Below are 26,875 nucleotides of genomic sequence, written 5' to 3'. Positions count from 1 at the left end.
TGCAGCACAGAGCAACAACTAGGAGCTAAAGCTTTTTTTGTATTTTATACAAAGTTCACCAATCATTTTTTATTTTTGAACATGGCGAATGTATGTAAAATGAATAAATAACTGATACAACCAATATTCATTTTTTATAGTGGTGACGCTATGGAGAGCTCATGTGGACACAATTACCCAGTGAGTAAATGCTGATCATTATGTATTCTGTGTTCCTGTATAAAGTCCAGTGACTCTAAACTGCCAGCCATTTGTCCTGTCATGTTTTATAAAGGGGAATTAACTCACTGTCACACACTCATTACAACTTGTTGGAGAATGTCATATTAATATCCCCATTATCGTGAATGTGCAGGCAGCCGTTTTCCCAAGGATTCATTTATTCAGGTGATTGTGTTGCAGCAATCTTTATGACATATAGCAGGAGATAGAATCCCAAACCTTTTGAGAATTTCATTACCCAAATCCACCCCCACCCCCTAATTGTTGCTTGGTACAAAAATCTGACTACAACTTCCCTGTCACAGAATCAGGAAACATGATATTTTTAGCTGGAATTCTTGTTTTTCTTTTGTTTACTCCATTTTTAAATACATATGATTATATATTAGGCCTGTGGTTATTTATCAATAAATAATATGTTTATTAGGATTGGGGTTCGGTTCGGCCAAAACCGAACCCTGCCAAAAAGGGCAGAATCCTGGGCGAATACCAAACTGAATCCTGCATTCGGTGTATCCCTACTGATTACATTCAATTGAACCACCCCCGGGAGAATTAGAACCCAGGGGATAAATGATCTTCAGCTCCAAATCTGCCCCCCAAAGAACTAAAGAAGTTACCAGGTCTGATGAATGGAGGAAGCTTGTGAAAATATAGCTTGAAGCCTTTCCTTGTTTGCAAGCAATGAATTTAACCGCCTTGATTCTAATTCAGCAATAGAATATGCTTTTAATGTGAACGTGCTGATTTATAGCTGATCTGGTTATTACCCAGTACAGTAAAAAAACATAAGCCACAATCATAAAATTATACATTTCTAGAATTAGGTAAAAACAAAATAACTTGCCATTTCTCTTCAGACTTAAATAGTACTAACAGCTGGGTTTAAATATGCATGCTTGCCAAATGTTCATGGCTCAAATTTAAACAGGACCCATTGCAAAAATGAACATTAACATTGTAAAATAAGCTTCATATCATATTATAATCAACAATTCTTTACTGTTTCTGAAATAATGAAGTTATTCTTTCCTCTCCCCCTTTTAATCTGTTGCTCTATATACAGCTGTGTACAGAGTCAGTTTATAAAGACATACAGTTAGCTCTATGGCATTGCCTAGGCAAAGGGAGCACATACCAATGCATTTTACCCCACTGTCAATCAAAATCAACCCCCTTATGTAGAGAGACAGATTGTTGAGATGGGGATCCTAAAGAGTAACCTAATTATTTCAGAATCAGTACAGAATTGTCCATTGATTATGTCTGTGAAGGTTCTCATTCACCCAGGTGATGGTATATCTGTAGGTACTACTGCTAGATCAATGTGCTTTGTTAGTTCTATATCTACAGGGAACGTGCCCTGATTGCGGAGCACACCTCCAGCCAAGGCTCAGAACCTATAGATGAATATATTGCTAATGTTTTTCTCCATTCCTAGTTTAGAAGTGGTCGATGAAGATAAAGTTATCCTGTCCTCTTCAATGGATGGCGCTGTTCGTCTTTGGGGACTGAGTGGAGAATTTATTGGTAAGTTATTTTTAGATAACTTTTCTATTATATATGAGTGGTATTAAAGGGAAAATATTCCTCTCTACAGTATAAAAAGTGCATAGACACTAACTTGTTGCTAGATATTTCTAATATTTGATTCCATAGGTGCAGCAGGGATCAGCTAGCCACAGCCTTTAGGCTCACAGAGTGATCCAACCTTGTTCTACCGTGAATTTATGGATTCTGGGACTTAAAGTCCCTTAACCACCCACTATGAAAAGCAAAGGAACTTTAAGTGTTGGGGAGCAACACAAGCATGGAAAAAGTTCCTTGGGGTGCAAATATGGGCTATAATTGGCTATTTGGCAGCCCCTGTGTGGACTGGCAGCCTATAGAAGGATCTGTTTGGCTTTACACTGGGTTTTTTGCAACCCAAACTTGCCTCCAAGCCAGGAATTAAAAAATAAGCACCTACTTTGAGGCCCCTGAGAGAAACATGTTGCTCACCAACCACTAGTTGGGGACCACTGCCCTAAGGGATGTTGGGAGATGGTTTATCAGAGTATCATGGTTTCCTTTCAATCTGTCTTTTGTTTTTATTTCTAGAAATTCAGACAGTGTTTATGCACATTTTCTACATACGTCCAACTAAAAGAGCTTAAGACAAAAAGTGGTGTTCATTTTCCTTTTAACAGAAATGTAATGTATGTATGTATGTATAACTTTATTTAGTGCCACAAGGGTACGCAGCGCTGTACAATCTTACAGAATACAAAATTACACACAGGGAGGACGAGTGATATAATAAATAAATACAATAAATACATATATATATATATATAAGTGCCATGTGGTATGAGACACAGTAATTACATTGCAATGATATACTGGATCCTGGTTGCTTATATTTGCAAAAATGTTATCACAGGAACATTTGGTCAGATGGACTTGTGGGAGATTTTCACACCAGCTTCTTGGAAACACCCTATGGTTCCCTTTGAGATTCTGATTGACCCTGAAAGCATGCCTACTCATCCAGTGCTAGGGGAACCAGCCGATATCTCAGAAATCATTTCTCCTGAAAAAAAGGAAGCCCAAGAGGCATCTCATGTTCAGGTTTGTATGATCATTAGCCAAAAGAATTAATACAGAAATGTTGTTATTTCATTATGCAGCTTTGATGATGTTCTATATATGACTGGATCCAAACTTGCCCAGTGAAAGGATCTGGGCCCGATTTGGGCAACCACACGGTGGGACATACAAATATATGTGCCAACAAAGACCCATCAGACGAAGACTGCATCAAGGTGCCAACGCACTCCTTATCCAATAGGATTTTTTAATCCTGCCTGATTGATATCTGTCCAAGACCCGCACCCAACTTGTACCTGATTTACCCCCATCCCAGCTCCACTTGTTTACCCATATTCTTTTCCCCGTCAAGTTAAACCTGCCTAAAAAGTTCCCCCAAATATTGCCAACAGTTCATCCACCTGTATATAAAGGGTGCCCAAGGACTGTCCTTATGGTTGGGAAATGAAGGATATTACAATGAGTCCTGAACATTTTGTGGGTATTCCAAGAGTACTGATGTCTGACGAAGGAGCTTACCCCCAAACATTACATGGCTTGCACTTAATAAACATGCAGGGTTTACCCCACTTACAGTTGCTTTGCTGTGCCAGTGTTTAGGTGCATTTCAGTTAAGATTGGAGGGTGCCGATCCCTCAGTGGACACTGTGCACCAGGAAGGGCCAGGGAGTGCCATTATTCCACAAGTACCCAACCTGCTGCAGGACTCGACCCAGTACAGTTAGGTGCCTTGGCTATAATTACTCTTTGCTTACAAAGCAAACATAGAGAGCTGATGCCTTCCATCAGTCAAACCACCTATATAGTACCATGTATATGCTGTGTTAATAGACACCTGTGCACCTGTACCCATTTTTAGCTACCGCTTATGCAATGAGCTGACAATAGGCCCTGGCATTTCAAGTACACAAACAGCCTCCATTAGTCCAATAAATAGTGACTGACTATGGCATCTTACATCAGCCCCTCTGGCATTTGCCCGAACCCACAGATTGCCAGTCTGGGCCTGGGTCCTGGCATTCCAAGTACACACAGAGGCCTAAACAGCCCCCACCAGCCCAATAAATAGTGACTGACTATGGCATCTTACAGCAGCCCCTCTGGCATTTGCCAGAATCCATAGATTGCCAGTCCGGGTCTGGCTGGCAAGTCGGGTTATAAGGAAGCTGACTTTTTCCCTGGTCATAGTCTATTCCACTTCAGACCCCTGGCTTTACATTGTTTAATGCCATGCTATCTGACCGATTCCAGAATCTCATAATTTCACCAAGCAAACCACAGACTTATTTTCAGTTTTGCTGCAAAGTAGTAGTAACTGTAGTACAGGTATGGGACCCATTATCCAGGATGCTCGGGGACCTGGGGTTTTCTGGATAAGGGGTCTTTCCATCATTCCTTAAATCTACTAAAAAAATTGTTTAAACAGTAATTAAACCCCATAGGATTGTTTTGGCTCCAATAAGGATTAAATATATCTTAGTTGGGATCAAGTACAAGGTACTGTTTTATTATTACAGAGAAAAGGGAATCATTTAACCATTAAATAAACCCAATAGGGCTGTTCTGCCCCCAATAAGGGGTAATTATATCTTAGTTGGGATCAAGTACAAGGTTCTGTTTTATTAATACAGAGGAAAAGGTAAACAATCTTAAAAATCTAAATTATTTGCTTATAATGGAGTCTCCGGATAAGGGGTCCAATTCTGTAGTAGTAACTCACTGTACTTATTGTACCATTGACATTTTTAAATTACAATTTTGCCTGCATGATTTAAATGTAGGGATAAAACTTACATCTTTTGGTTTGAAAGTTGCAATAGCGAGGAAGTTTAGGTGCACACACAATATACAACTTTTATTTGTTGTGCTTATGACACTTGCAGTTTTGGGCTGACACTTTCAGAGTTCCATTCCCTTGGCTGTGTCCGTATCAGCATCTGTTAACTGTTCACAGTGACCCTGTAATGGCCAGTCTGGTCTGTTGGGCCAAACTTTCTTTGGTTGAGCTGTGTCTTACTGGACAGTTTTGGAGGCAAATTTGATAAATCTAAGTTCAGTCCAGCTAACTCTCATCAGTCAGAACAAGGCCAAAGTAATGTTACTGTAACCTGAAATGTGAATTTAACACTTTTCAGAAAGAAATAAGCTACAACCCGAAACTTTCAGTCCCAGCCATCACAGAAGAAGACATCAATGAAGAAATTAAGAATCAGCACCTTTTACAATGCCAGGGAAAGCGGTAATCAGCCTCATTTCCAAACCTTCTGTATCATTTCTGATTTCTAAATAATGTTTATAAGTACATATTCATTCATAATCAGTTTAAAGGGAGAATTATAAGGGAACCAAAATGATTATAGCACTAGGTTGGTGGAAAGCTGCAGTGCCACAGTAGGACATTATGCCACATAAAGCATGGAGAGCAACTGGCAGTGGTGCAGCTACTGGGGGATCCCAGAGCCAACTGTCTGGTCAGGACCCAGAAAGAATATTAATATTGGGTGCAAACACTCTTTTTTTGGTGGCCCTATGCTTCAAGTTTTTATACTGATATGAGGAAATGACCAGGTTGCCCTCTCTCCAGTTCTGCCAAGGCAAAGCCACACCTAGTTCCCTAATAACAAAAATACTACCTGCACCCTCATGGTTCATGTTGAGGTACCCACTGCCTGCCCAGCAATCACATAAGGAAATACTGTCACTGTGTTGCCCTACCCTAAAGCGAGTTTGCCAAATGAGCAAAGTAAATGGTGGCCCTTGGGCCACATCAACAATCTGATGGGGTCCTCGATCCTATTGTAGGCCCCATAAATGGGCAGAGAAGTCTGAATTGGTCTGAAGAAAGGCACAATTTGCTCTTGGACAATAGATTAATGTTTGACTTACTATTTACAGGTTACGTCAAGAGAGGCACGTGATTACACATAAACCTTTGGATCATGGTGGACCAAACACCTTTCATACACTCCGATACTTTGATCTTGCAAACAACCCTGTAACCATAGCAAAGCCTGATGTTTCTGCAGCTGCCAACGACCCTTTCCAAAGCTATATAATATCAGACGCAGACACGTAGAAACAGCCTGCTTCTGTTTACACATTTGTAAATGTGTATTTATTAGATTTATGTTTTAATGATTAAGGAAGTCTCCATCTAAGATGCTTTTTGTGCTATTTATCTTAATAAATGTGCTTTTGTGTTTTTTTATAAATATATATTCTTTAAAAATATTTTGCCTTTTTCCTATTCCTTTGCCGTTTGTTTGGACAGCTAAAAAAGCAAGGAAGAAAAACTGTCAAAAATGAAGGCTGCTTTTGCTCTGAACACGTTGGTTTAATGCGTTGGGTCAAAACCTTTGTGCCGTGTCATAGAATGATGCTTCTCTAGTCCTCACTAGTCATTTGTGGAAAAAGGTTTTGATCTCCTCTACTTGTCAAAATGCCACTACTGCAGATCACTTGTTCAGCGGAACCTTTATGAGGAGGTCTGGAGTGTGGGCAGCAGAGTAAACTTTAACTCTTGAGATTGTTTCAAAGGAGAGTTTTTATTGAATATTGCTTTTGTATTTATCAATAGAATCCCTTTCATTCATGCGCTGAAATATTCCAAGAAAGAAGAAATAATACTATACTCAAAGCACAGAGCAGATATTAGTTGGTGGCTTGGTGATCATCCTCCGACCAACTCTTTTCTTTATTTTTCTTCTTTTCCCCCCATATTTTGTGTATCATATGTGAAGCGCTCCCTCCCTGCATGCCATGCAAATATTAAGCACAACCCTTAATTTACAAAAATGTTTATATTCAGAAAATATTCAATTGGCCATTGTCTTTGTCTTTAATTTGCCTTCTCCTTCTGCCTCTTCTCCAGCTTCCAAATGGGGGGGGGGGTCACTGACACCAGCAGCCAAAAACTATTACAATTTTATTATTATAATTATTATTTATCTTTATGTTCAGGGTCTCTTCTGTTCATCTTCCAGTGACACAGGGAATTAAGCTCCACACTCCAGGAGGCAGGACTCTTGAGTAACAAATAAAGGAAATGGGCTCTCCAATGTAGGGGCTTAAATGGTAGGCATATAGGCAGCCCTGCTTTCCATGTCACCCCAGGAGTCAGCGCTAACCACTGACCAAACAAGTCATCTTAGGCTTACTAAGCTTACTAAGGACTTGGCTGTCCAACTGACTAGAAGGACACAATGGATTGGGTACAGTGTAGTGCTAAAGCGAGAGAGGACTTAAGGTGCCCCATACACGTGAAGATCTGCTCACTTGGCGAGGTCGGCAAGCGAGAGGATATTCTCCCGATATCTCCACCTACGGGTGGGCGATATTGGGGAAAATGTAGGCTAATTTTTTTTTTTTGCCCCAGGGCCAAATTATCAAATTATAATGGAGGCAATGGGGCAATCTTTTAACCTGCCTGATCGATATCTGGCCAATTTCAGGCCAGATATTGGTCGGGCAGGCCCCTCGTTCCTGCCCCTACACGGGCCCATAAGCTGCCGAATTGGTCCAAGGGACAGATATCGGTAGCTACAATCGGCCCGTGTATGGGCACCTTAAATGTGTCACTCAAGTGTTCTGCCTCATTGGGGGTGGGGCTTAACTCCACTCATTCCCCAAGATAATACTCAACCAATATTAATATCATCGTTATATAAAATAAGCCAGTCCAACTCTGAGTCAGGAACTTTATTTATTAAAGTTCAGCAAAGGCTCCATGACAGTCACAACACTATCAGCACATCTTTCACCGTGGCTTTCTCAAAACAAATTCTAGGGGAAATATATGTAATATCTGTTCCTATCTTGTCTCAAAACCAAAGTCCTTTCCCCCCTCCCCGCCCCACTTACACTCCAGTAATATAAAAGCTGGGCAGAGAGAGAGACAAATATCTGTATGAAGGAATACAGTCAAGAATAAAGATTGGAAGAGCAGTTGCTTAAAACCCTTCTGGTTGGTGGCGGCATGCAAGTACCTTAAAGGAAATGAATGGAAATGCTGTTCTTCCGGTGCTTTATTAAATATCAGCCAGAATTCTAGATGCCTGCCGTGTTCTGAAAGATTTCATCTACAAAGAAGCCTCAATACGAAGTTCACAATTCCACAGGAATTTGTTTTTCAAGTAACCAAGGCAATATCTGAGTCAATACACGTTCCAAATATCATACAGTAAAGGAAAATACATAACACATAAAAAAGTTATTTTTTTTTTTCTTTAAAACATGTCATAATAAATAGTCCCTTAAACAGTGTTTGGTCGCCTCTTACTGAAATATTAGAACCAAAAAAAAAAATCTCATAAATCTCAATTTACAACCAGTTAACCCCCTCAGGCTACTCTTGCTGCAAAAGGTTAAATCCCACCCATTAATCCAAGTCCATGTCAATGGTTCTCTTTTCATTGGGATGGCATTCTCCGTTCTGCTGCGCTTGGGTTGGGTTATTCTTGGTCTTTTCACTGTTGGTGCCGTCTTCATGGTTTTCATTCACGCCATTCAGAGGTTTCTCTTCTTTTGGAGGTTCAACCTTGGGCTTTGGCTGAGATACTATTCCATGGCAGCTGCTGTCCAAAGACTAAAGACAACAAATATTTGGCAGATTAAAGGGCGGTGCCCCACACAACAGAAATAAAGCAGGCCCTGGTGGCTTCCTAAGACACACCAAGCCAAGACTACAGTCACAAGAAAACCTACAGATTCCACATGGTGCCATAGTAACTGCCCTTCTCCAGAGCGACACACCCCAGCGGATTTTATATGGTTCTGCAGTACAGGTCTAAAATGCTAAATGAGAGCAACCATTTCTCTACATTTAGCCTTCATGTTCTTTCCCATCGCCAGGGCCACCAGCAGAAATCATAGGGCCTTATGCTACTTAGTGGGAAGCCCCCTACTTCAACAGGAGCCGACCCAGGCCGCCTGGACAATGGGCTCTGCAGAACGAGTGCAAAGTAAGGATGCACCGAATCCAGGTTTTGCCCGAGATTCAGCCTTTTTCAGCAGGATACAGCCGAACCCACACTCTTGGTTGATCTGAACCCTTAAAATAACGTGACTTTTTGTCACATTAACATGGAAATTTCTCGCTGTCTGTGCGGTTCTCTTTAGCCCCTCCATGTCCTAATCTGCATATGCTAATTAGGATTCGGTATTCGCCCAAATCTTTTACGAAGGATTCAGAGTTTGGCCGAATGCAGAAACAGTGGATTTAGTGCATCCCTAGTGTAAAGGGACCCCATTAGACCTTAATATTCCCTTGATTGGACTCCCTAAGTCACCCCTAATAGCAACCCTGCCTGTTAGTACAGACCGGCCCCACTTACAATAACACTTGGAAAATACAGAAATGCACCACTAGGAAAAGACAAATACTCATAGGTAAATACCAATGAGAAATATCTGCACATAATACAGGGGGATTTGATTCCTTAGGTGGGGGGAAGGCAATGTACAATAGTCCTAGTAAACCCAGTTCCTCTGTCTAAAAGCTCCAAGGATGCCAGTGTCCTACAAGATGCTCATTCTTGTTTAATATAAATTGTGACACAAACACTTACTGTGCGCTTTGCTTTGATATCATGCACTTGCACGACCGGGTCCTGATTAAGTCTCTGTTTTGCTTGTGCATTCATCATATTATTCATCCATTCCATGGTCTCTCGGACACATTTTTCCACCTTTTCCATGTCAGTGCTGCTGATGTGTTCATAGGCTTCACTCTGTAAATCAATACAGGACAGCAAGATGAGTAGCAGGCTCATAACTGAAACCCACAAAGCATATCTATTAGACATAGGTTGTGTGTCCATGTCATGGTTTGATTAGACAATAAAGGAATCATTTTTACTATTCCATGTAATGTGTGTATTGAGCAACTTCCACCATTCCATCCCAAGCAAGCACGTTGCACATTACTTAAACACATGAGCTGAATAGAGACTCATCACTAAAGGGGCCCATGTACCTTTTTCCTGTATTCTTCAATAATTTTGGCATAGTGTTGAAGCCTCTGTCCTAGCTCTTCAAAACTTCTTGGGCGTTCTTCTGCCTCTCTCGCCCGGTTTTGGATTGGAGTGCCCAGTTTCTGCAAGGTAAGCAACAAAAAACAGTTGTATGTGAAATTTTCAAACCCTTTATAAGGATGCCATTTGATATGTGCAGCACTGTGCCAAAGAACCCTGCCACCTCTAATTCAGTTAAATGGAGGAGCCAGAGAGAAGCCCAGAGCACACTGAGCACGTGCAGTGTCACTGAATAACTATACAATTATAGCAATATGATTATTTAGGATTTAATTCTCTTAAGTCACAAGACTAGTCATTTACCTTCAGCTCTTCCAGCTTCTCAATATACACCTGCTTGGGCTGGTCTTCACCATCCTCATACAGCCAGTTCTCAGTTTGTGTTAGAAGATCTAGAAATCTGCTTTGATCCTGGCAACACAAGTATGCAATCTGTTAAAGGGGAACTATGCCTTCCGAACGCCGCACAACACAGAAACCCCTAATATACCTATAACTGTAATCTGTTCCTTTAAAAACTATGAATAAAAACCCTTTTTATATGCTGAAATCCAGCTGCAAAACAGTTTTCTGCATCATTAGAAATCCTGGCAGGGGAGGAGGGACTAAAATATTGATTTTACAATTTGTAACAACGTCTCCATGTTACAGACAACATGCAAGAACTACATAACCCACAATGCATTGCACTGTGATGTTCCTTTCCTTAATAAAATCACGTGTGCAGGGAATTGTGGGATGGGGAGGATGCAGGCTGAGGACAGGCGACTACATTTTTTTTTTCCCAGCTTCAAAGTAGTCAGCAAGCTCAGCAGGGGAACAGGGGGCGGGGCTTAGGGAGCTGTTCCAAACCATATTATACATTCAAAATCACATAAAAAGACTGCATTTTTGTTAATCGATGTATATTGCAAAATTGCTAGAAATTATGTTTTCTTTTCAGAAAGCTGTTGTGATTGGGTGGAGTTCCACTTTAAATACCTTTTATCATTGCTGTACTTCTCCTAGAAAATGGGCAATTTGGGCTATTCAATAAATGTGTTACAAATATTTATAGGAAAGGAAATATGCCTTTGCATGTATTTTTCATAGTTGCAGCCTGTGTTGAAGCTATTGTTTGGAACTCTGCAATTCATTTTACAGCTCATATTTCTGTCAGTACCACAGCAAAAGTATTTCAAATAAGTAAGCAAGGTCAAGCCGCCCCATGCTGGTTATGAATTTATCCAGAAATAAATGTACAAAATAGCTCCCACTCTATCTAAACTTTGAGTACAAATCCAGGCAAGTCTTTTTTGTATTGAGTAAGACTGATATTACAATTACAGAATTTGAGAAGTAACAAAACCCCAGATATGCTATAAAATACCCACGCACAAGCAGCCTGTAGCACAGTACCTTGTCACTGACAAATTTTTCATAAGGCCCGCAGAGTTTGTCTCTGAACTCGTACACATACTCCTCCACCGCATTCTTGGCATCATTGCGCTCTTTTTCCAGTTTATCTTGAAGGATCATTTTGCCCTTAGAATAATGAAATGTTGGAATAGTGACTTTATGCCAACTATTTACATCGCTGGCAAATGAATAGGATGACTCAAATGATGACATTTTGAGCAAGGATTATCTTGCAAATATCAAATTCTGTGTTAGCAGCAGAAGAAATGACATGGAGACGAAAATTAGCCCTAGGTGACTTTAAAATAAAGTTATATTCATTAAGCCCATTTCTCTTGCTTTAAAAGACACAGTACACAGGGGCCTGCTTGCACTTCCTAACAAAGAACTGTGACCCAAGCTAATGGTGCCTGGCTTCCTACGTACCAGGATAGAACATTACTTTATGGTCAAATTTGGCCTCTGCCTGTAGTTGGAACTGCCCACACAGCAAAATAATTAGAAATGGAAGCAGCCCATATGCCTAGCGTTATTAACACTTCATTTTGTACAAGTATGGGATCCCTTGTGCAGAAACCAGTTATCCAGAAAGCTCAGAGGAGGCCATCTCCTATAGAGTCTATTTTAACTTTGCTTTCCTTTTTCCTCTGTAGTAATAAACCAGTAGATTGTACTTGATGGTAACTAAGCAGTATTTATATTGGTGGTAGATCTATCCTATTGGGTTTATTTCATGTTTTATTTTTGATAGGCACGAAAATTCAAATTACAGAAAGATCCCTTATCTGGAAAACCCCAAGCCCTATTCTGGAAACAAATTCTATACCTGTACTCTATAATCAGGTATTGCTTACACCTGCAGATGGTAGATTATTGCCTAAACGCATTACCTTGGTCGCCCTGTCAAATGTCATGAAGTCTTTAACGTAAGGCTAAAGTAGCACCAAATGGATTCACCAGCAGTGAAGAATCAGCTTGGTGTGACATTAACCTAAATATCCCATCTTTCTGGGTACTACAGGTTACTAACTGTGCTAAGGATAAATTAGTGAGGAACATTTTGCAGACTCCCTCAGGGGACATGTAATCTGGATAGGAAGAACAGGAAACAGAGCTGCACAAATACTTTTGTTGGCAGGAACAAATATGATGGAGGCCGTAAGAGGAACAAAAGTTTGCCCAGGTGTAGCCCACAGTAACCAATGAGATGTTTTAAACAGGTGATTATTAAATGCTACATGCTGGTTGGATACACACAGAATTAGACCCATAGCAAATGTAGCACGTTTTTATTAAATAACCCCGTCAAAGAAAATAAGTTACAGTAGGATAATAGTTGTATGGCTGGATTTGGCTTATGACATTCTTAGCTGTCTCTTCCAGATATAATTTACAAGGCTTTAGCTTTCAGCTCACCTCATTTTCAATGTACATATTGAGAAGGTCCTTGCCCAGCTGCCATACAAGATTTGCTTCAATGGGCAGGTCTATGTTCTTCACCTTCATCTTCGGCTTCTTCGCTTCTGGAGGCTGATCAATTTTCTTTTCATTACCCTGTATTCCAAAGCAGATTAAAAAAAGTTGTTACCTGGAAAAGGTGTTTCAAAACAATTTCGGGCCAGATATCGGTCGGCCAGGCCGCTCTGCTCTCCCCATACACGGGCCGATTAGCTGCCTAAACGGTCCAAGGGACCGATATCGGCAGCTATAGTCGGCCCGTGTATGGGGACCTTAAGAATGAAGCCTATTATCTTCATTTGCTTTAACAGATAAATTAGTCCCCTTAATGTTTCTTTGCACTGGGTGGGAATAGGACAGACATTTCACTTCCTTGTTACAGGCAAAATAACAAAAAAGTTTGAACAGCGAAACCTATTTAGTGCTGTTTAGTTGCTGCAAGGAAAAAGAGATCCCCTACAACAGCTTGCAGTTGTCCATTTTGACCCCAGACAGCTAGACAATGGGTAGGTTAAAGATCAGTCTGTTAAAGTAAAAATTATGAATACATTTTCACATATTTTGCCCCCTTCTCTTCTTTATTAGGATGCCCCTTTCTATTTCCCCCGAGGACACTAGATAAATGGTCCTACATTGTTAGAGGGCCAGCATACCTTAATTTTTTTAACTTTCCTAATGGGCTTGCCTGACAGAAACAAAGTTCTATATTTCATTATATACTGTATATCTCCAAACACATACTTCAGAACTGCAGGCTGGTTAGTCTTGCCTAAAGAAGAATGGAAATGCACCTCTCCTATGAATATAGTACAGCCTGTGGTCATGAAGGGTGGTACTTTGGACATGCCCTAGTGTGCTCATCATCCAGACACGCAAGTTAGGGTGCATTAATGGTCTAAAGAAGTGGGGTCTCATACTTACAACTTACATGACAGGCATTAAGTACAAGGCTATGTTCTGGCCACAGTTTTTCGCACCTTTCCCAAATTCAGGGCAAGGCTGCACAAATCCCATGAGTGCAAGTGTTCTGTGGATGGCTCCTATATCATCATTAGGGCTCCAGCATTTTTGGAGTAAGTCTATGCTAACACAGGGATTGCCCTTTACCAAACACAGTTCTGCTGAAAAAATATGAGGGTATAGTGTCCCTTCACATTCAAGGAGATATGTGAAATGAAGGGTTAAGAAAATATATATCACTCACTTTGTCAGATTCAGTCATTTTATTATCCCCACTGGATGTCTCGGGTGAAGGGGGACAGGACTGCCCATCAGTTTGTACCTGGGGCTGAGATCCAGCCTCACTGCTCTCTTGCTGGATACTTTGCTGTAAGGAAAACCCAGGCACAAAAAGATGCAGGAATGTGCACCAGGAAGATAAATGGATATTAAGACAAGAAAACGATAAACATTTGCACAATGTAAGCTACTGCTGGTAAAAAGCCAAATGGCTCATAGACCTAGGCACACATATTATGGAATAGGTGAGGTATGCATACAGAGCGACAACTTAGAAAGCTCTATGACCCAAGCCTGATTAGTCCTTGGCAAAAATGCCCAAGTGCCACATTTGGGATTTAAATACTTACATCAGTTTCCAGGGTCTCAGTAGTGCTCTGGTTCTTATCCACTTCCGTTTCTCCAGTCTGGTCCTCAGACTCATCCACTTCCATTCTCTCGACCATGGAGGCAGTGGAGACGCTGAAAATGCCATGCGTATTTACGCGCACCTTCACTTTCACCTTTGACTTCTCACCGTCTTTAGCGGCACAAATATTTTGCACAACAAAATGACCTAAAACAGAATAAAGATCAAGTCACTTATACACTTCAAGGAATTTCCAGTAGCAGGTGGAGTATTAGGACTTGCTGACTTATTAAGGTTAAATAAAAGGTCATTTTAAACTAGTGGATTTATTCCTTACCTATTTTAGATTCTGGATAAGGGACAACTGAAGGATCAGAGTAAAAAGCTTCAATCTGGAAAGCATTCTTCCGGTAGAAGGTGAGAACTTTAGAAAACGGAGCAGCGTGATTTTTGCTGAAAACTTCATGGACTCTGAAAAGTAAAACAAAAAGATTGTTGCCACAGATTGAGGTTTAGGTGGTAAAGTTATGTAGTTAATCTTGGGTTTATAAAAAACAATTTTAATACAATGATCCTAATTACACCTCATTATGAATCCCAGGTTTTTCTTAGAATTCTAAGTCACATTAGTAATATCACCATCTCCTAACAGTGTTTACAGGAGCAATATTCTGTTGCCCTGTGATGTTGTGGGGGAACATTAATAAGCCATTACCAGATACAGAAAAATGGAGAAACTCAACAAATTTTGCTCCACACTAACACTTACCCCTCAGCCTCATCTGCTTCAGTGCTCCATTTGAGAGAGATGGGGAAAGGAACAACATCTGTGACGGAGAACTCTCTCACTTTGAATGCTGGTGACAGAATCGCACACTGCAAAAAAAAAAAACCCATAAAATTCAATCAAGAAACTCCAATATTTTTACCATTATAGAAAACCAGAACTGAACACTGATTATTTTTTATGATTACTAAGAAGGGGTTTAGGGTCAGTGAATTACAGGTGCCTGGGATCCTTCCCCCAAACCAGTAACCACTGAGGGGCAATTTAATGGAGAGGATGATCAGCCTTAGCATCACCATTAACTTGCACATGGTGACACACTAAATATTCTTTGCTGCTCCAGAGCAAGGAAAATGATGTATTTATAGAGTTAATTCTGTCACTAAAGCGCATTGTACGTGTCTATATCTCACAAGCGTCCACTATAGAACTTGCACAGTAAATGCCACACTGCTGTGACAGCACCTTACAATATCCCTTTGTCTTCCGGACATTTTGTTTGAGGGACTGTCCAAAGCGAAACTGTATCCTGCAACTCTTTTATTCCATAAAAAAGTATTAATCACTGACTAAACACATATTCCTCTCCTGAAACCTGTTATGCTCCACACTTACAGCAATACTTTGCATCTCCTTAAAGTGATACTGACACTATAAAACTGCTCTTCAAAATATTAATGTACATAAAAAGTTACCTTTAGGTAATTTTTAACTGATAGGGCTGCTTTTGTGAGTAATTGTTTCTTGAAGTCCCTTAACCTGACTGTCCCTTCTCAGCCTGTCAGTTATAGCTTAATATAAAAATAATGGGCAAATACATTTAAGGCAAAATGATAAAGACAATGTTAATTTCTGGGGTCAGTATCTCTTTAATAAACCATTCCTACACCCTAGCCAGAGTTCTATTTAAATGGGAACAGATATTACAACAATTCAAGTATGTGAGAAATACGATTAGGTTTCAGTCTCACCAAATCAAGCTAAATCAAAACCATTTTCTATTGCTAACAGTGTTCCTTTATCCTTAAATAACCACCTGCAGAGCACAGCCTCGTGCAACGGCTTCATCTGCGTTTAACGTTGTGCTGACATCCTTCCCGAAGAACTTAGCAATCCTCTCCTTCACAGCTGGAATTCGCGTAGCGCCCCCAATGACCTCCACTGCAGAGACATCTTCAGCACGTAACTGTGTCTGCTCCATTAATGAGCGAAGAGGAGCTTCTATTCTTTGCAGGAGGTCAGAACACAAAGCTTCAAATTCAGCCCTGCAAAATGATTGGAGAACAATAACCAAGTGAATCAAGAGGAAACACAGAAGAAAATAAAACTGTTAGGCTTTGCTGGATAATATCACTCTGATGTCTGCTGACCTAAAAAAAGATGATGTGCATCCTTTACTGGTCTTATAAGCCAGCCCTAACATTAGCCTATGGTTTATTGTTTATTAGGGGTTGGAGCAGAATAAAGGTGGTACCTGTCAATTATGTTACAAGAAATAGCCAAATGTTTGCGCATGTTATTACTTTACATAGGAGCACAGCTATTCTTAGCCTGCTACAAATAACTTGTGGCTAATACTCAAAGCCATACTGAACACATGTAGATGCTCCTAATGTTTGCTGAACTGAAGGGAATGATCTTAAAGGCAAACTGTACCTCTAGAATGAATATTTACCCAACAGATATTATGATATAAACTAAGTGGCCAATTAAAGAATTGTTTGAAACTGGAAAATATGTATCAGTAAATCTTTCCCTTTTCCCTTGAGCCACCATTTAGTGATGGGCTGTGTGCTCCCAGAGTCGGACTGGGGGGTGAAGGGCCCACCGGGACTACTGTCCCAGGGGCCCCGCAGGTGCCCCCAGCCAGGCGCGTCCCCTAACTCCCCCCCGCAGGGGGCCCCCAACCCCCCTCGCAGGGCCCCACTCCCGACGTCCTCCTCCGAATGCGTAAATTTGACGCGTCAGGGGAGGGAGAACCCTGCAAGGGTCAGGTCTGGGCCGCCGGGGTCCACCGGGATTTTTCCCGGTATCCCTGCGGCCCAGTCCGACTCTGTGTGCTCCCTCAGAGATCAGCTGACAGGAAATAATGCCACTCTAACTGTAACAGGAAGTAGTGTGGGAGTAAAACACGGAACTTTATCCATTAATTGGCTGATGTGACCTAACATGTATATGTGCGCCGTGAATCGTATGATCCCAGGAGGCGCCCCTTAGTATGTAAAATGGCAGTGTTCTATTTAGGAATACCCAATGGCACATACTACTAAAAATTATTTTTTTATGAAAATGGTTTATTTAGATGAAGCAGGATTTTACATATGAGCTGTTTTGTATAATATATCTTTATAGAAAGCTACATTGTTTGGGGGTATAGTTTTCCTTTAAGGTTTCCAACTTAAATTTAAGTGCAATTTAGAACACCAGTCTAAACTGTCTTGGGGTAAAACATCCTTTCAGTTCTTAAAAACATTTCTACAACACAAATATAAGATCCACTAAAACAAAGACAAGGGCTGACCCCTATAGCCTATCAAGTGCACAGTAAAAAAGAAGCAGATCATTTCATTATGACAGCACTCACCTGTTCATACGCCCTGAAACATCCAGGTCATTCATAAAGCATTCAATATTTAGTGGCAGATCTGTGCTGTTGCTGCTCATTAGTTTCTTCAGCTTTTCACATTCTTGATAGAGACGCAGGAGGGCTCGGATTTTGGATTTCACATCCAGCTTGTATTTTGTTTTAAATTCTGTGCAAAAGTGTTCAACAAGCTTTTCATCAAAACTTTTTCCTCCCAAGTAAGGGTCGAAGGCTGTGCCGAGAACCTTAGGAAAACATTATCTTTTAAGTTTCTTGAACAAGCACAGTATCCAAGACAATTGCTATACTAAAATCTACAGTAAGTATTGATGTTGGTATATATGGTTTATGTATGTGAGTGTATAGATAGGTCAGTATGGGTCTGTATGTGAGTGTATAGATAGGTCAGTATGGGTCTGTATGTGAGTGGATAGATAGGTCAGTATAGGTCTGTATGTGAGTGTATAGATAGGTCAGTATGGGTCTGTATGTGAGTGTATAGATAGGTCAGTGTGGGTCTGTATGTGAGTGGATAGATAGGTCAGTATAGGTCTGTATGTGAGTGGATAGATAGGTCAGTGTGGGTCTGTATGTGAGTGGATAGATAGGTCAGTATGGGTCTGTATGTGAGTGTATAGATAGGTCAGTATGGGTCTGTATGTGAGTGTATAGATAGGTCAGTATAGGTTTGTGTATGCTGGGTTCGCTTGAAAGAGTTGAACTTGATAGACTTAGGTCTTTTTTCAATCCAAAGTACCTTATGTAATTCATTACATAAGTAGTATCACTAGCATTGCTGTTGGACCTAAATAATTTTTAGCCAGTAAAGATCAGTTGGCATTGGTTATCCCATGGTCTCCATATAACTTTAGCCAAAAAGCCCTTACCCCATCAGTTAAAAAACTATTTTTACAGTAACAAGTGTCCATTGGTATCCTGTGTCCCTGTGACATTAAAGAAAAATAACTGCTTATTTTTTTGAACAGCTTACATACCTTTAGCTTGCCTTTGTTGAAGGCACAGGCAGATAACTGGAAAGAGGAGTGTCCCATGTCAGCAAAAACCACAATTTTAGGTTTCTCCTCTGGAGCTGGAAGGTCCTGCTTATATATTCCATAGTTTAAAGCAACTAAAAAAAATATGATATTATAGATTTAAAAAAATAAAACAAAACTCATTTAACTCTTGGTTCAGCACAGCATATATTGCAAACAACACTGACTAAAGTAAATTGTGTCCATTCTACAACCATGGCCAGATGTGCAAGGTAGTTTTGTTTATCCATACTTCCTTTTCTTGAAAGACACCCAGAGTTTAATCTATGCCAGGTAACTTGCCTGACCCTATAAAAATCGCCAATCTCCCCTTTTCCACATTAGCATTTTGACAAGCAATAAGAGACCAACATGCTGCTTTGAGTCTGTTGAATAACAAGTGTGAAAAAATAAATAACAAATTCTGTGAGTGAAATAAATGTGCTGCCTTCAGAAATGACAGAAGAGCAATTTACATTTAGTATAAAGTCAGTCTTTCCATCATGTTCCTTCCGGCAAAGCAGAAGAGAGAGTACAAAGCAGGATAATACGGGTGGGCTTTAGACTGCTGCACAGGACAGAACGGCCCCCCCACCCAGAGACATCAAGTGTGTAGTGTCTCGCCTGCGAGGCTGCACTGCAGATCTGCTCCAAAGATAGACCATCACTGTCTCTGCCCAGGAGCCCGACACTGCCCTGGTTAAACAAGTCTTCCATCTTTTACAGCTGCTTGATATGCAGAAGATTTAGCTTGCTTAATCTCTTTAGCAACAGTCATCTTTGAAGCACAGGAAATAGGACTGTTGGCAATTCTAAAGATTTAACCCTTTAGGGCATCTTTTAATGAAAGATTAAAAAAAAAAAACCCACTTTAAAATTGCAAAAGAAATGAGATGAAAATGAAGGAGAAACAATGGGTCTGCCCTCAAAAACTTCATTATGCTGAACTTTCCAATACAGTTTCTTGCAGGAAAGAGCACGGACTTCTCTCACTTGTATCAGCATATGGCCACAGTGAAAGTGTTTTGATTGTAACATTAAACAATGAAGTTTCCCCAGAAGTTCACAAGGTGTCTGTTATGTCTTATGGAGCTAATCAAGATACCACCATGGCACCTAAATGTATTCTTTATGTCTAAAGTTGGACCTACTGAAAGAGAAGCTTCCTCTGGAAAGCTTTCATTGTGCCTACACTAGGTTGTAAATGCAGGTTAATTGATTGATTTCATAGGCATCCTTTAAAACTGGAAAAGATTGAACAATATTAAGGGGGTGTAAGACTGTGTGCGAGTATTCTTACAGTGTGGCCCCTAACTTTTTTATTTGGCACTGTTTATTGAAGCCTAAATGGACGGAGCATATTTGGCTGCAGGTCACATCTGGATATGACCCCTCACATTATAAGTGATGCTATAAGGACCACTTTAACTGCACACGTAAATTGACCAGCACACGTAAATTAAACAACCAGACAGAAAATATATAGTTGCTTATTATAGGCTTCTAGTACCTGCTGTCATGTCGTTCATTAACTTCAGGCAGTTAAGGCCAACAATCTGGGCAGCATCCAAAACAGATCTCCTCTCTGCATCCGTGAAGAAGGATGGTACCTGCAGAAAAACATATTCAGTTACATACACATATTTTTAGATGATAAGACAAACTGTTGCTTATTAAAATGGAAATCCACATTGCATCTAGAGGGTGCATCTCATATTGTTTTCCCTTAATGTAATAGTAAGTAATGGAGCTTTATTCACTGCTTGCATGCTTACATCAAAGGGATTTAGTGGCCATGGACCTGCTAAAGGGCTCTACAGGTGTTTAATATGTAAAGATTTTAATATAATAAATAACATAGTGTAACAAAGTAACAAAGAAAATAAGTATAGTAAAGTAGCCACTTACAGATAGGACACAGTCAGTCACTGGTTTCTTGAGGTTGTACTCTGCAGTCTCCTTTAACTTAGTTAGCAGCATGGCGGTTATCTGTGCAATGCTAAATACGTTTTCTTCTTCCAGATAATTAACCTGCATATCATAAATATCACAGATTGTTATTACAAGTAACTAGTCTAAACAGTACATACTAATACACTTGCCAAAAGCATGTTAAACCATAATAAATTTACAGCATTCATACTAGGGAATGACATGTAATTTCCTCCAACTCTGTAGTTATTAGGTAGTGAGACAATTGATCTATTGTATTCAATTTTGAATGGACATGGAGTACAAGACTATCCGTTTACTATGTACTGTAGTTAACTGGACATTGCACTTGCAATGGTCATACGTCTAGAATGTATTTGCCTGTTATAGCTTGGTGTCCTAACTAGATTAAAGGCTTATATGCATTTTCACAGAGTGAAAAACTGGTGTGAGTGATTATTTCTACTTATTATTCAACTGAGGTGTGAAACCAGACAGTAATGCAGGCCCGGGCTGGCAATCTGTGGATTCTGGCAAATGCCAGAGGGGCTGCTGAAAGATACCATAGACAGTTACTATTTATTGGGCTGGTAGGGGGCTGTTTGGGCCTCTGTGTACTTCAAATGACAGAGCCTATTTTAAATCCCACTCTGGGCCAGCGGTAATGCCCAAAGGCCCTGGTGATCCATGAAAGATCCAATAGAGAGCCTGAGGAGCTTCAGTTAGGAAGCACAAGTGAAACAGTGTATCTTGGCAGACCCAAAAATTCTGGGTACTCTGTGTTACGGGTTAGAAAAAGTTAGCAATCTTCCCCATTTATTTGCTTCCCACAGACAGACCATAAGTTTCACATACCTTAACACCAACGCCACCGTTATTCATTTGTACCAGCTTGTAGGGCATATTATTTTTCTCTTTCTGTACAAATGCATCACTGAATGCACGGCCATGGAATTTCTTAAAGCTGGATACAGTGTTGTTGGCATTTGTGATCAGCTGCAGAAGAAAAATAAAGTATTAAATAACTAAGCAATAGATTAAATACAAAAGGTAAACAGGGCAGTCCCTTTCAACTGAAAAAAGCGTTAAAGGCAGTTTCCAAGGGACTCAAAGTACATCTTTAATTACTTAAGTTTAGCTACCTGCATACTGATGCTTTATATGCGCATATAATTTATTAAACATACTGCAGTACAAAAATATGGGACTGGATAGGCAAAATAAAAAACTAATTTAAATTCTTTCCAATAAATACCACAGGATAAGCAGCACTATAATGAGAATGCACTAAACTTACCAAGAGAGAACCAATGATCTCAACTCAAGGGAGAGGTAAATGAAGAGAAACAAATGAGAGAGACATAAAGAGCAAGATGGGGAGCAGAAGGAAAGCAGGTAAGCTGATCATGGCGCAAGAGGTACAATAAAAGAGAACAAAAGAAAAGTAGTAAAGTAGCAAGAAAAAAAGGCCTTCATTTCAGCAGATTTTTAAAAAAAATGATCTCATAACACTAGTAACTGTCAGCATAGTTGCTTAAAGGATAAGTAAATCAGGCATGCACAGTAGCACCTCTTTGAGGTCATCATAGTCGGAAAGAAGGGGGGCACTGAAAGAAAAAGGGGGCAGGGCTTCATGCTAGACAAGGAAGTCAGTAAAAGAGCTGTAGTTGAACTGGCTGTTATAGAGAAACAAAATAAATCTGGATGCAGGGAGAAAGGTATTCTAGGGGCTGTACAGAAAATTTTAGAGATTTTAAAAAAGGTTTACTTATTCTTTAAGCAAGAATAAAGAGCCCCATCCCTATTAATGACGACGCGTCTATTAACATGATTTACACATACAATAAATACTTGTAAAGCATCTAAGTCAAAGCTATGGTATCAGCAACTGTGGGATTAACTGAATGTATAGGTGGTGTCTCCAATGAGGTGCTTCTCTGTATAGTCCTCTTGGTTGCCTCATTGAATTTTACCACTGTGCTAAAAGCTAATAGCAATGTGACAAACTAATCCATTTATTTACTTCAGGAATAGCAATATCCTTACCTGATTTTTGGCAGCAATGCCAATTGTCCTGTTTTTCAATCCAAATGATACCACAGCACTGAAAGAAGGAAAGAAGCAGAGTAAGTACTTGCAGCAGATACCCAATGCAATGGTATAGGATACTTCCACTCCAGCTGATCTTTTCCCAAAAACCTTAGTCCGAATATCCAATTACAAAAACAAGTAAAGGGGAAAGGGAAACATACAACATACTGCCAACATTTGGTTTTATTGGTAACTTTCACCTTACATGCAGATCATTTTGTTTCTCTATTACAAGAAGCTGAACTGCAGCTCTTTTATTGACTTCCTTGTCTAGCGTGAAGTGAACCATTATATCTAGCATCAGTTTTAGGAAAAAGTTGGTAAACTGTATACAAATGATTGCAATACACTGTGTGCAGTTCATTCAACTCATCACTAATATGGCTGGCATCAGTCACATAACTGTAAGAGTAACTTACTGAGGGTACAACATGGCTACACTCTATACAGACCTATAATTGCTCTTCATTTGACTTGTAACCTCAGTCTGACAGAATCCTTTCAGATAACTGGCACATGGGTTTATCCGGGGTGTACTCATCCATGCCACTTCCAGATCACCGGGCAAAGGTTTAATATTAGCACTTTTTTCGTTTCAATGGCAATAGGCTTAACCCGCAGGTGCACTCATGGGTTAGGCAATTGTTGCTCACAATGCAGTAGTATCCGAGCAATTATTGACTGCCCAATGAACAGGGTAAAAAAACTCTCTAAATTGCCCCATGTGCCATAACCGTTAAAGGGCACCTATCCCCAATCCCAACAGGCTTTTTCACAGTAGTTGTGGCAGGGGATACAGTATATGCAAGCAAGATTAGATTTGTGTTTGCACATTAGAGTGCCATGATGATTCTAATGTGCTAAACTGTAGCATTAAGGATACATACATGAGAGGGTAGAAATTTTGCAAGTGCATATCAAGACACCTAAGCTCAAAGAAGGCATTGGCAGCTTGAGCCTGTCTGGCGGCACTTTCACTAACACAGGTATAGTTTAACTCAGAGAAAATGTTGTGTAAGACCGTAACTCCTGTGGGTGAAGCCTGTTGGGGCAGACAGGTGCCTATTAAGTTATCTGTCCATTTATATATATATATAAATGAATGTGATAAAAATCCTATATATGAACTCTACATTTACACATTAAAATAAATATATGGAGTTCTATAGCACAGGATTACATATTCTCAGATAGGCCTGAAAATTTCAATTGCAGATACACCATGTAAGTGGGTATAGAGTACAATGGATGATAGGGAAGGGAAGCCTCACTTCCTACAATGCTGACTGTTGCAATTTTGTCTGTCGGTCCAAATAAAAGGAACAACGGAAAGTGGAGGTGCACATCTATGGCCGCTAGTGAAGAAGCTGTATGTTTGGTGCAGCCACTCAAATACCACAGGATCACCCAGTGTATTATTGTTACTAATAACATGTAATGTAATACGTTTATAAAGCATGAACATATTACACATGGCTGAACAATAAATGGGTGTATGCCATTTCTAACAGGATTTAGCATCACAGCCTGTGCCATGTAACGGCAAAAATATAGATTTCCTGAGCATTATGGTTAGTTACCAGATTGATGTAAATAAACAATTAGGGATTTCCATTTCCAGGTACACTACCTTAAGGGGAGCAGGAGAAAGAGGGGTGTGACATCAGCCCGGGATCCCTCTAGATAAGAAGTGGGCAACCTGTGGCAGCTTTTGGCACAAGTGCCACCCAGTCTAGGGGGATGTGGGAGAATTATTTTAGCAGAAACTCAGGCCGGCCTCTGCTACAGTAGGATCAGATCTCGTTCGCACCTGGGAAATAGCTGCAGGCACAGAGCCAAGGGAATTATTCATTATAGGCGTATCCTGGGCCGAAAACCAATACATTTTTCTAAATTGAATGATGAGGCAGGTTGATATATTATTATGGCTCTGATCTGCCTGTGCTTGTAGACAATAATAGATCCATCCACATAAGGAAACATAGGAGGAACCTACAGATGTGGGTTACCTATCCCCTCAGATTCATAGATACTACCAGGGACTGTTATAAGGTAGAGCAGTGCAATAGGCCCATAGAATGGCGAGCTCCCCTTGTGAGGCAGGAGTGACTGAAAAAGCATAAATGACATATCTGTATTCAGAGATTTATAGTATCCATCTCTTGTTGAACAGCAGCATGGAATATTAGTTAAACAGTATGTCTCAGACTGGGGCCATGCAATATCTTGGGCCCTAAATTATAAACTTGGCCATTCATGGAGTCTTCCTAACGCTCTGCCAGACAGATATGTAAGTGGGCTGGTTAGGAAGTTGTTGCATGAGAACTGATCAGCCATATTGATTTGGTGCTCTTCCAATGGGTCAAATCAAGCAAACACCAACTCACTCCCAGGAAAACCTCACTGAATGAGATGATCTTTCTGCCTATGGCCAGTCTTAAGCTGCCCATACATGTACCGATATTATCGTACAAAATGAGGTTTTGTTCACTATTCATGGGTGAATGGTGGATTGGCGAGGCGACAGATATCGCAAAAGCATTGGATATCGGTTATCTCGCTGATCGGGGCGGTACAAAAGATTTTGGTTGGACGCCGTTGAAGGGGCCCATGTAAGAGCCATGTTTAACGCTCAATCGTCCTTTTGTTTCTCCCTCAATAAATAACAATTCAGCTCTGAACGTTAGTGGAGGGTACAAATGATCTTTCCTGCGACCAACGGTAACAGAAAAGATCATAATTGTAACATGTATGGCCACCGTTACTCTGGCCCTTAAGCCCATGGTTATGGGAGTAATTAATACACAGGTGGCTTTAGAACTATAAAAATCACTTTTAGCCATACAAACTGTAGGTTGTCCCCAACTATTTCTGGTCTTAAATTCCCAGCATGCACAGCTGATAATGACTATGCTGAAGGATGCTGGGAGTTGTAGTTCAGTAGAAGCCTGGGGCAGACAGTGACAGCGCACTATTTGAATCCTTAAGGAAAGTTGCTTCTTGTTATATGTTTATTCAATATAGTAAAAGACAGATTTGGGGTGGAGTTTCCCTTTAAGCAGCCAGGGATGCTGCGAGGCGATATCATGTGCTGCTCATGCTGCTGTTGGACGGAACCGGTACGTACCGGCGCCTCATTCATTTCTGCCCAATACTCACGGGGTGCATCGGTCGCTGAATTCATTGGCTACTGTCTCGATACCGCCGGACCGGGCTATAGCGACGTGACAGTTCTGATAACCGAGGTCGAACCCGACAACCGACATGATAAGACCCGCAAGGCTGCAGCGGCGGAGCTGTTGGAAATAAGGGCAAAGTCTCCGGTTGGAGCCGCAGTTTGGGTAAGTACTAGGCAGTCAGCCCGCTTTGGTTCCGAGTATCCGCGGCGATCCACAGACTGAAGCGCTGCTGTCCCTGTGTGATTCAGCGTGTGGGGGAGGAGGCGGCTCCGATACATATACCTCCTGTGAGAGAACCTTCCAGAAACTGCAGCTTCTTCTCATTCGCCGGCTCCACGTGCCGCTTCCGCTTCCGCATTCTGGGCCGTTCTGGAGAGATCCTTCCGCTCCACCAATGGGAACGCTCCTCTCCTGGTGACGCCATGGTCTCCAAGGCAACGGGGACGCCGCGGCTGCCGTTTGAACGGTTTTTCAAGCCGTGTCTGTGTCTGTCAAACCGGGACTGGACCAAGGATTTCTGCACCTCCGACAGGCAAGTAATGGAGGGACTACAATATGGATAGGAGAAATGGCTACAGAGACATTTGGATAGGAGAAATGGCTACAGGTACATTTGGATAGGAGAAATGGCTACAGAGACATTTGGATAGGAGAAATGGCTACAGAGACATTTGGATAGGAGAAATGGCTACAGAGACATTTGGATAGGAGAAATGGCTACAGATACATTTGGATAGGAGAAATGGCTACAGGTACATTTGGATAGGAGAAATGGCTACAGGTACATTTGGATAGGAGAAATGGCTACAGGTACATTTGGATAGGAGAAATGGCTACAGAGACATTTGGATAGGAGAAATGGCTACAGAGACATTTGGATAGGAGAAATGGCTACAGAGACATTTGGATAGGAGAAATGGCTACAGGTACATTTGGATAGGAGAAATGGCTACAGGTACATTTGGATAGGAGAAATGGCTAC

The 26,875-nt window shown here is 40.7% G+C and overlaps 2 protein-coding genes across 2 annotated transcripts in view; one reads left to right on the top strand and one right to left on the bottom strand.

Annotated features, from left to right (window-relative positions):
* The window catches only part of LOC101734744 (WD repeat-containing protein 64), a 51,937-nt gene extending 45,937 nt beyond the window's left edge, over nucleotides 1–6,000 (top strand). Inside the window, exons 26-30 of the mRNA XM_004912037.4 lie at nucleotides 141–180; nucleotides 1,664–1,752; nucleotides 2,645–2,832; nucleotides 4,947–5,050; nucleotides 5,707–6,000. Of these exons, the coding sequence (XP_004912094.3) occupies nucleotides 141–180; nucleotides 1,664–1,752; nucleotides 2,645–2,832; nucleotides 4,947–5,050; nucleotides 5,707–5,887 (602 nt within the window). The 3' untranslated portion in view covers nucleotides 5,888–6,000. The remainder of the gene's footprint in view (nucleotides 1–140; nucleotides 181–1,663; nucleotides 1,753–2,644; nucleotides 2,833–4,946; nucleotides 5,051–5,706) is intronic.
* A 1,496-nt stretch (nucleotides 6,001–7,496) lies between these two features.
* On the bottom strand, nucleotides 7,497–26,158 carry hsph1 (heat shock protein family H (Hsp110) member 1). Its single transcript, NM_001374698.1, is given in 18 exon segments — nucleotides 7,497–8,395; nucleotides 9,378–9,539; nucleotides 9,785–9,904; nucleotides 10,146–10,253; nucleotides 11,241–11,366; nucleotides 12,657–12,794; nucleotides 13,903–14,025; nucleotides 14,288–14,493; nucleotides 14,624–14,757; nucleotides 15,056–15,162; nucleotides 16,110–16,338; nucleotides 17,658–17,902; nucleotides 18,653–18,786; nucleotides 20,202–20,301; nucleotides 20,600–20,722; nucleotides 21,479–21,619; nucleotides 22,670–22,727; nucleotides 25,874–26,158. Coding segments are annotated over 18 exon segments (2,568 nt in total). The 5' UTR covers nucleotides 25,981–26,158; the 3' UTR covers nucleotides 7,497–8,188.
* Nucleotides 26,159–26,875: the final 717 nt, after the last annotated feature.

This window comes from Xenopus tropicalis, chromosome 2 (assembly GCF_000004195.4).
Source record: "Xenopus tropicalis strain Nigerian chromosome 2, UCB_Xtro_10.0, whole genome shotgun sequence".
Classification (NCBI taxonomy): Eukaryota; Metazoa; Chordata; class Amphibia; order Anura; family Pipidae; genus Xenopus; species Xenopus tropicalis.
The sequence above is the reverse complement of the archived record's forward strand: the minus strand, read 5'-3'. Positions and strand labels throughout refer to the sequence as shown.